The sequence below is a fragment of the Capricornis sumatraensis genome, chromosome 11 (assembly GCF_032405125.1).
Source record: "Capricornis sumatraensis isolate serow.1 chromosome 11, serow.2, whole genome shotgun sequence".
NCBI lineage: Eukaryota > Metazoa > Chordata > Mammalia > Artiodactyla > Bovidae > Capricornis > Capricornis sumatraensis.
The window spans coordinates 96,250,159-96,261,014 of record NC_091079.1 but is presented as its reverse complement, the minus strand read 5'-3'; the positions used below and the strand labels follow the sequence as shown (position 1 = coordinate 96,261,014).

At 43.1% G+C, this 10,856-nt stretch overlaps 1 protein-coding gene across 1 annotated transcript in view; it reads left to right on the top strand.

Annotated features, from left to right (window-relative positions):
* The first annotated feature begins 2,028 nt into the window (after positions 1–2,028).
* The window catches only part of LRRCC1 (leucine rich repeat and coiled-coil centrosomal protein 1), a 45,483-nt gene continuing 36,655 nt past the window's right edge, over positions 2,029–10,856 (top strand). Inside the window, exons 1-3 of the mRNA XM_068983760.1 lie at positions 2,029–2,137; positions 5,106–5,311; positions 5,586–5,651. Of these exons, the coding sequence (XP_068839861.1) occupies positions 2,049–2,137; positions 5,106–5,311; positions 5,586–5,651 (361 nt within the window). The 5' untranslated portion in view covers positions 2,029–2,048. The remainder of the gene's footprint in view (positions 2,138–5,105; positions 5,312–5,585; positions 5,652–10,856) is intronic.

Here is a 10,856-nt window from a genome sequence, read left to right as displayed (position 1 = left end):
GAACTGGCAAGAAGTATGGATGCTTATTAAACAAGGATTCTTTGGGATCTGAAATGGTTGCATAGTTACAACGGGAGATTTGTGACCATAATGTTGCAGCTGGTGGCCACTAGAAGATAGTGTTTTGAAAACAGCTGGTGGTGTCCCAGAGTTTGACAGAGCATAGAAAATTCAAATTCTCAAAGATGCAGGAATGTGTTTGAAACCACATCCACAATGGCCACTCAGCTCCATTTTGAATGCCTGAATCAGTTAATCCATTTTGATTTTTAAATGCACTCTCTCATTTAATGGTGAAAGCAGATGTACACTGCATGTTTGACATAACATAGAAGTTCTAGTTATCATAAAGACAAATCATATAAAAGCCAGAATGACTTCTGCATGACTTAATATATGAAAATTTCTTCCATCACTAATGAGGAACCACTGAAGATTTTAGTTCAGGACAGTGGCAGGTCCAGGGTTGAGCTATAACTTTTGTCTCCATTTAAAGATATTCCCAGTGGCCTTCCCAGGTGGCACAGTGGTAAAGAATCCACCTGCCCAGGCAGGAGATGCAAGAGATGCTGGATCAATCCCTGGATTGGAAAGATCCCTTGGAAAAGGGAATGACACCCCATTCCAGTATTCTTGCCTAAAGAATCCCATGGACAGAGAAACTTGGTGGGCTACAGTCCGTGGGGTCACAGAGTTGGACAAAACTGAGGCAGCTAGGCACACAGATCAACCGAAGTGAACTGAGCTGAACTGAATCTCATGGTTATTTTAGCCATACTATGGTTGTGTAGGGCTTCCCAGGTGGCACAGTGGTAAAGAATCTGCCTCCCAATGCAGGAGACATGAGATGCAGGTTTCATCCCTGGGTTGGGAGGATCCCCTGAAGGAGGGCATGGCAGTACACTCCAATATTTTTGCCTGAGAATCCCATGGACAGAGGAGCCTGAAGGGCTATAGTCCACGGGGTCACAAAGAGTTGAACAAGACTGAGTGACTGAACACAACGCAACAAAAATTTTCCCATGCCACATAGAATAATCTAACCAGCAGTGTTCTTTGACCTTATCTGGCCCCTGTTTGCTTACCTGGAATGACTCTGTACAGAACACACTGTAACCTAGTAAGATCCTGCTCGGGCATCTATTGATGACCTCATTTTAGAAAATTTCCTCACTACCCACAGGAACTGTGCAGTTGGCCGTAAATGCTACTGTGCTATTCTAAGCAACAGCATTGCCGCCTTCATTTCCTCTACTGAACTATGAATGCTTCCAGGAAGGAAAATGGGCTTCATCTTATTCCTTATCACAAGGTGAAGTCCCTGGCACAAGTAAGGCATCCCACAAATGCCTGTGGAATCAACAGGAGAGCCCATAGTCCTGGGGGCGGTGGGGGGTGGGGGGTGGGTGTCAACTTATAGATATGGAAGCCTATGCTTTGGCCAAAGAACTGACTCACCGGAAAAGACCCTGATGCTAGGAAAGATTGAAGGCTGGAGGAGAAGGGGACGACAGAGGATGACATGGTTGGATGGCATCACCGACTCGATGAACATGAGTTTGAGTAAACTCGGGGAGTTGGTGATGGACAGGGAGACCTGGGGTGCTGCAGTCCATGGGGTCGCAAAGAGTTGGACGCGACTGAACTGACTGAACTGAACTGAAAACCCATACATCTGTAAGAACAAGCTGCTGTGAAATCGCCTTCAGAAGTCAGTCGCCCACAATGCAAAAACTACTACGGAAGAGCCACCCAGGAAAGACCTATTCATTCCCCAACAACCCAAAGGCCGGCAAAAATGTCTCGCTTTACGGCAAGTCCCTAGCGTTCGCCATAGATGCCGTAAAAGGGAAGGACGCCCTCTGTGGAGAATCTCCGGCTTCCGGCTTCGCGACGCCGTCCGGGCGGGAAAGGCCCTCCGTCGGTTGGAGGTGGGGTTTCCGCCCCGCCCCGTCGGGCCGGGCTTCCGCCAACCCGGGAGGCGTGTTCCGGGCTCTCAGGCCCTGCGCTGGGCGCCGGTTACGACCCCGCTTCCCGTCGCCGGTGCCATGGAGGCCCCGGGGGAGACGGAAGTCGAGAATGAGGACGCTGACAGCAACTGCGGGGATTTGTGCTTCATGGACAAAGGCCTGCGGAGGTAAAGGGCGCTCCTGCCGCCGGGAGCGGCCCGCGCAGCCCCGGGCAGGGGTCGTGGGCCTCGGGGAAGAGCGGAGGTGCGGAGCGGCTTCTCCGAGGCCGCGCCCGAAGGCGTCTGGCTTCGGCCGCCGCTCCGCGCCACAGCCGCGCTGCTGAGGGGCCAGGCCCGTGTCCAGCGGGGCCGCCCGCCCTCCGCCCCCGGGACTGCCCGCGTCCCTGCCCGCCTTCGCTGGTCCTTTCTTCACCGCTGCTGTTCGTTTGCTCGCCCTGTCGTTCCTGGCCCTCTCGGGTTCTGTCCTCTCTGCTCCTTCCTTGTGACGGAAAGTGGCAGCGGAGTGTCCCTGGCAGTTGTGAAGTAAGACTTGGCTGCTCTTCATTGGTTTTGCCTCGGTTCTTTTGCCCCCATTCTGAATTCTCCTTTGCAGAGCGCTGTGATACGTGTATTGTTCACGCTTTTTGAAAATGCTAAACCTATTTAGTTTACCGTTTTCTTCTTTCATGCAGCCCAAATGTGTGCACGATACTAGGCTCTTGGTTCTGCGTTGCTGATTGGCCCCTGTGTGCTTTTTTTGTCTCACCCCTCTCCTTTCTTCCAGTTGACACCCTGTCATTAGGCACACTAAAGCCCCAAACAGGCAGTTCTATGCCTTAGTAGGCTTGTCTTTGCCCGTCCACATACATGGTTTCTTTGTTGCCTGCGCTCTGTGCACACCCTACCGATAATCAAAGCAGCTTGTTCTGGATCTCGATCTAAAATTTGCCAGAAAATTCCACGAAGGTGTTTTTTCAAAGGAATATTTACATTTATATTTAATAGTAGCTGCCACGTTGAATGCCATCTCTGTGTGTGACTGTATTATCATCAATCCTCAGAATTGTGCAAGGTAGTATATTACAGGGGACCTATCTGAGACTCAGAAGATCTTTATAACTTTCCCAGCTTCATGCAGCTGGTGGACTAAGTTTGAATTCAAAATCATTTCTGTCTAATTTTCACAGCCTGCTTTGTCAGATAACTATACTACGATATCTGCACAATATTAGTTTCCAGAAACAATGTTTCAGAAAATAAATGGCTGTCATTAGGAGCATGTGTTACTAGAATAAGGTCTGGCACTAAATAATAGCTCATCCTGGGTCTCCTGCATTGTAGGCAGATTCTTTACTGTCTGAACCACCAGGGAAGCCCCAGTAAGTGACAGAAGCTAGACAATTGGAAAGTATTAGAAATAGTCACATTCAAAGAGTGCTAGTATGACATTTCGGAGAAGGCAATGGCACCCTACTCCAGTACTCTTGCCTGGAAAATCCCATGGACCGGGGAGCCTGGTGGGCTGCTGTCTATGGGATTGCACAGAGTTGGACACTACTGATCGACTGAACTGAACAGCACCACCATCATCTATAAATGTTTTTCACTTAGCCTGGTACCCTCTGGAAGCTGAGTTTTAGAAAGTTAAACAGGCTGATCGTAATTAACCAGGGCAAACTATGAAAGCACCAGTGGTAGAGATTGGGTAAGCACCTATTTAGCAGCTTTATATTTTCAGAGACTTCCACACACACACTCTGTCTACTCTTAGGGATTCCCTGGTGGCTCAGCTGGTAAAGAATCCACCTGCATTGGGGGAGACCTGGGTTTGATCCCTGGTTTGGGAAGATCCCCTGGAGAAGGGAAAGGCTACCCACTCCAGGATTCTGGCCTGGAGAATCCCATGGTCAGAGGAGCCTGGTGGGCTGCAGTCCATGAGGTCGCTAAGAGTCAGACACGACTGAGCGACTTCACTTTAACTTTTCACTTTCATGCATTGGAGAAGGAAATGGCAACCCACTCCAGTGTTCTTGCCTGGAGAAAACCCAGGGACGGGGGAGCCTGGTGAGCTGCCATCTATGGGGTCGCACAGAGTCGGACACGACTGAAGTGACTTAGCAGCAGCAGCAGCAACCTTTTTCTACTAGGGGTTCTTGTGAGCTTCAGTCTGAAGAGTAAAGCATAAATTGAATGATCTTACAACATATTCAAACTTTATGTGTTTCAATTTTAAATTTGAGATTCTTAATACTAATTTGGAAACAAACCTGAATTCCTTGTTTTCCTTTTTTACTCCTTGACTGCTAACTCATTTTCCTGCTTTGAGATTTCCTATAACTTTACTGTAGCTGCTACAAAACATGGAAGAGATGCCCCTGATTTCATGTGTCCCAGTTCCAGCATATCTGAATTATGTGCACTGTAGCTTGTATTCCTGGAACTCCTATCTTCAGAAGATACTCTAGTTTAAAATAGCAGCAATTCAGAGAATGAAAATATGAGTTCCATCTAGAGGAGATGCAGTCCAAGTTTCAGCAAAGGAAAACAGGGACTTTTTCACTACAAATGGCAAAAGTTAGTGGTTTATTTTGAAATCAACTACATTCTGGGTTAAACAGACATTGCAGACAGTGATGAGAGTAAGATTGTAAACTCAAGTGTCAGATCCATATTTATCCTGGCTCAATTAGGTGATTTGCACAAGAACTTGGACAAGGTACCTACTTTCTGTAAATCGTATCCTTAAATACCTACTGCTTGGAGTTGTGAGAATTAAATGAGCAGGGGGAAAAAGGTTTAGAGAGACTAATTCATTTACTCAAATAGCAAAAAAAAAAAGTGCAGATTTGAACTTTTATAAATATTGCTTTTGCTTTATACTGATGACTGCATATAAAACCAAGAAATGCCCAGCATCCCTTTCCTTTCTTGACTGAGTTACTTATTTATATAAATGGTACCAAATGCTGGCTGGTTGTAAGAAACATTGCACCTAATGAGACATTTCAAAGCTACCTTAAGTAGGAAGAATTTTATTATAGAATGAATAGAGTACCTGCATACCATCTATGTGCTCTTTGGTTAATTTTAGTTTTTCAGTCATGATTTTTAAGAACATTTTTTACTTGTTTTTAATAATATGTATTTTCCTTTGTAGCATTTCAGAGTTATCTTTAGATTCAGCTCTTCATGCCATCAATCTTCATTGCAATAACATCTCGAAGATCACATCCATTGATCACATTTGGAATTTACAACATTTAGATCTGTCATCTAATCACATAAGTCAAATTGAAGGACTAAACACACTGACAAAACTATGCACTTTAAATTTGTCCTGCAATTTGATCACAAGAATAGAAGGTTTGTAAGTGCTTTCCATGTATTACTTTGTGTAAGGGAGATGATAAATATTCATTAAATTTTCAACGCTGACTCTAAAAGTCATTATATGAAAAGTTTTTTTCTAAAAAAGTTACCATTTAAAAAAAAAATTATTTTGCAAAATATCAATAAAATTGATCTCATTGTTATCAACTGTAGATGTACTTCAAAGCAATCTGAAATAGTATTGTAATAGTATATAACCCTAATTAGTTGATTATTTGAATCTTGTAATGACCTTATTTTATTTTAGGTCTTGAAGCACTAAGTAATCTGACTAGATTGAATTTATCTTACAACCACATAAATGACCTTAGTGGTAAGTAGATAAGCTTCTTTTTTCTATAAAGCTGAGCATTGGCCACATGTGATGAGTGATATAGCTCTGCATGTTGTAGAACTGAGTAATCCAATTTTTGACTTAAAATCTCATCTAGAGTGTTTCTCGGTCATATTTTTTTGTTGGGGCTGAACCTAAGCTAAATAAAAACCCAGGAATAAAAACTGGAGTAACAAGTTACAGGAAAAATTAGGTTAGGAAGGACACACTTTGGGAGGGATGTACTTTTAATCTTAGAGAATTGATGAGTTATGTTATCAGTATATAGAGAGGAATAGTTCCAATAGAACTTTTCACAGTGATAAGAATACTCTGTGTGTGTACTGTCTGGTATGGCAACTAATAGACAGATGTGCCTTTGAGCTCTTGAAATGTGACTAGTACACTGAGGAACTGAATTTGTAATTTTAGTTAATTTTAATTAAATTTTTATTTCAATTTAAAAAGCCACATGTGGCTAGCTCTACCACGCTGGATGTAGCACAGGTGTGTAGCATTCCAGAGGCTATAGCAAATTGACTATCACAGAAGGTTTTTTCTTTTTGACATTTCCATGTCTAAGAGCACTCAAAACTGTTAATCTTTTAATGACTTACAGTGATACACTAACAGAGTGAGCAAAGTTTTATGATTATTCTTAATGTCAGAACCAGGGGAATTCTGTAATTATCTTCATTCTGCTGCTTATCTGTTAGTCAGTCACGTCCAGCTCTTTGCAAACCCAGTCCCTGCCAGCCTCCTCTGTCCGTGGGACTCTTTAGGCAAAAACACTGGAGTGAGTTGCCATTCCCTCCTCCGGGGGATCTTCCTGACCCAGGGATCAAACCTCTGTCTCTTGCATCTCATGTATTGGCAGGTGGATTCTGGGAAGCTATCTGGGAAGCCCCTAATTATCTTCATAATCCTTATCAATACGGTATTTGAATCAGTCTTATTTCATTTGTTAGCTTTTCTCCCCTGCTAGGAAAATACTGTCCTTTGCCAGGAATCTGGGTTCGATCCCTGGGTTGGGAAGATCCCCTGGAGAAGGGAAAGGCTACCACTCCAGTATTCTGGCCTGGAAAATTTCATGGACTACAGTCCATGGGGTCGCAAAGAGTCGGACACGACTGAGCAACTTTCACATTTCACATGCCAGGAATTTAGTACACAAAAGATAAAATACAGTGACCTAGACCCTACCCTTAACCAAAATAGCAACAGTATTTTAATTTGTAAAAACATTTTTCCCCCAAAATGTGAAAGTATTAGAATTGAGTATTAACCATAGTGCTGTCTCTGCAATATGATGTTGGGCAAAGTATATTGTTCTTTGGATGTAGCTTCCTTAACTGAAAAATGTGAATCTTGGATATGATAGTTTTACTCAACAGGTATTTATTGAAGATCATTCTATCAAGCACTATTCAGTAGTGATGAAAAAATATTATAACAAATAGATAAGTTTCTTGTCAGAGGGCTTACATTGTAGTGGGGAAGTAAAACAAATGAGATCATGTCAGCTCCCTAAAAAAAATAAGCAAAAGATTTGAGCAGACTCTTCTCCAGAGGCTATCCAAATGACAAGCATCAAAAAAAAAAAGTTTTGCATCCTGAGTAATTAAGGAAATGCAAATTAAAATCACAGTGAGATCCATTTCATACCTCTAGACTAGATATAGTTTAAAAAACTTACAATACAAAATGTTGATGAGATAGATTAACGCTTTCATACATTACTAGTAGAATTCAAAATGGTAAAACTAAACTTTAGAAAATAGTTTGAAGGTAAGCATATAATCATGCTTTTCTACTCCTAGGTGTTTACCTAGCAGAAATGAAAACATGTCTAATCAAAGACTTGTATGTGAATGGTAAAACGATTGTATTTCTTTTTAAAATTATCGTGTATATGGTTATTCATAATCTCCAAAATTAGAAAACACCCATATGTCTATCACCTGGTAAATAGATAAACAAATTGTGTTACATGCACAGGATGGGTTATTACTTGGCAATAAAAGGGAATGAACTATGGGGTCTTCCTTGGCAGTCCAGTGGTTAAGACTCCATGTTTCCAATGCAGGGGATATGGGTTAGAGCCCTGATCAGGGATCTAAAATCCCATATGTACAGCCAAAAAAAAAGAAAAAGAGACAGTGAACTATTGATATATGCAGCAACATAGTGTAAGAAACGCCGCGGGAAGAAGGAGCCACCCCTGTGGACCGTTGATCAGGGCCTTTTATTGGGTGGTTGCTCTCAGGCAGAACTCCCGGGGGCGGGTGAGCAAGGAAGTGAGGGGGGTCTGCGAAGCAAAGGGAGTTTGCGGGGTAAAGGGAGTCTGCGGAGTCTGCGAGGTATGAGGGGTGGGGAAGGGTTTTATAGCCCTGGCCGGGCTCCCATATAAGGAAGAAAACGCGGGCTCAGCAGTGATTGGTGTCCAAGGGCTCTGTGTCAGCTCCTGATTGGACGGCGAGGGCTTCGTGTCGGCCCCTGATTGGACGGCTTGGTTGTCGGCCCGCCTCCGGGGCGTGTCTGCAGCTCTCCGCCGGGACATGTCTCGACATGCCTGACCTTGCCCTGACCTTTCACATAGATAAATCTAAAAATATTGCAGTAAGTTATGCTAAGTGAGGACTTCCCTGGTAGCTCAGTTGGTAAAGAATCTACCTGCAAGGCAGGAGACCCCAGTTCAATTCCTGGGTCAGGAAGATCGACTGGAGAAGGGGTAGACTACCCACTCCAGTATTCTTGGGCTTCCCTGGTGACTCAGCTGGTAAAGAATCCACCTGCAATGAGGGAGACTTGGGTTGGCTTAAAACTCAACATTCAAAAAACGAAGATCATGGCACCTGGTCCCATCACTTCACGGCAAATAGATGGGGAAACAATGGAAACAGTGACAGACTTTATTTTCTTGGGCTCCAAAATCACTGCAGCCATGAAATTAAAAGATGCTCCTTGGAAGAAAAGCTATGACCAACCTAGACAGCGTATTAGAAAGCAGAGACATTACTTTGCCAACAAAGGTCCATCCCGTCAAAGCTATGGTTTTCCTAGTAGTCACGTGTGGATGTGAGAGTTAGACCATAAAGAAAGCTGAGCACTGAAGAATTGATGCTTTTGATCTGTGGTGGTGGAGAAGACTCTTGAGAGTCCCTTGGACAGCATGGAAATCAAACCAGTCAATCCTAAATCAGTCCTGAATAATCATTGGAAGGATAAATGCTGAAGCTGAAACTCCAATACTTTGGCCACTTGATGTAAAGAACAGACTCATTGGAAAAGACCCTGATGCTGGGAGAGGTTGAAAACAGGAAGAGCAGGGGATGACAGAGGATGAGATGATTGGATGGCATCACCAACTCAATGAGTTTGAGTAAGCTCCAGGAGTTGGTGGACAGGAAAGCTGTAGTCCATGGGGTTGCAAAGAGTTGGACACAACTGAGGGACTGAACGGAACTCATTCTAAGTGAAGGGAGCAAATCACAGAAAATTATATTGTATGATCCCATTTGTGTGATATTCTGACATAGGCAGAGATACAAAGGGAGAAATGAGGTAATTAGTTACCAGGGATTGAAGATGAGAGAATACTGATTTACATAGGGACACAGTGATTTGAGTGATGAAAATGTTCTTCATCTCCATTGTAAGGGTAACATAACCATATATGTTTGTTAAAGCACATCAAATTCTATGTATGGATATAATTTTGTTGTTCAGTCGCTCAGTCATATCCAACTCTTTGTGATCCCATGGACTGCAGCACACTAGGCTTCCCCGTCCTTCACCATCTCCCAGAGCTTGCTCAAACTCATGTCCGTCGAGTCAGTGATGCCATCCAACCATCTCATCCTCTGTCATCCCCTTCTCCCACCTTCAGTCTTTCCCAGCATCAGGGTCTTTTCTAATGAGTCGGCTCTTCACATCAGGTGACCACAGTATTGGACCTTCAGCTTCAACATCATTTCTTCCAATGAATATTCAGGATTGATTTCCTTTAGGATTGACTGATCTGTCTGCAGTCCAAAGGAAAATATAAAACTATAAGTTCTAATAGATAATTCTTGGAATGACATATGTTTAAAAACACTTCATTGGGTAATGACAGTTTATATCATTAAGCACATGCAGAAACACGAAGGTGTGATCAAGCTTGCCAGGATAAGGAACAGGAAAAAGGCTCCTGCAACTAGAGTGTAGCAAATGATGGATTAATGTGCTAAGAAAAGAGGTGGGAAAGTAGGCAAAGTCAGATCACATAGAGCTTCATAAGCAGGGTGAGAAATTGGCATATTATTCTAAGAACAGTGGGAAGCCATTGAAAGGCTTTAAACCAGTAAGTACTTAATCTAATCCATCTGCTTAAAGAATCACTCTGGCTGCTGAGTGGGTGAAGAATGAAGTTTGGTAGGACAGGAGTGAAAGGCCAGTAGCCAGTTAGAAAGCTCTTTCTGTGGTCTGGGTGTGAGGTGATGGGGCCTTGGACTAGTATGAATATAGTATAGAGGTGTAAATACATAGAGTTTACATGTGGAGTTCATAGAATTTGCCGATAGATTGAGATGAGGAAGTGAAGGGAGTGGATGATGGTGCTATTTCCTGACATGGGAAAGATTGGAGCAGGGATAAGAATTGTGGAGTCTCAAATTTGAGAACCTTGTGAGGTATATATATGTATGTGTGTGTGTGTACAGGGGTAAGAATTAAGGATTCTGTCTTAAATTTGAGGACCTCGTTGGGGTGTGTGTGTGATCTGCAGTTTGGGGGTAGGGCATCACAGTGGGTGTTGTAGATTCGGGACTTCAGTGGTGTTTGTTGCCATGAATCTGGGAGATTCTGAATCTGTGGCTAGAGAAGGAGGACCTGGAATGAGTCCCCTGGGGCACTTTAAAATTGAGACATAAAAGGGAGGTGAAGTTGCAGCTTAAGAGAAATAATGGGTAACAGGGAACTGGAACTCAGAAATGTGATGGTAAATTGAGAAGAAATGTTGAGTACGCATAAGAATACATGACAGGCAATCTGATCTTGTAGTGAGTGGTCAAAGAAGACTTCTGAGGGTGTGACAGATGAACAGAAGTTAGTGATAAAGCCTATGAAGAAAATAAGAGAGGCAGCTCTGTAAAAAAAGATAAGTAGAAGTTAGCAAGAAACAAAGATCATTGAGGAGAAAAGAATATTCCAGTCAGGTTGAAG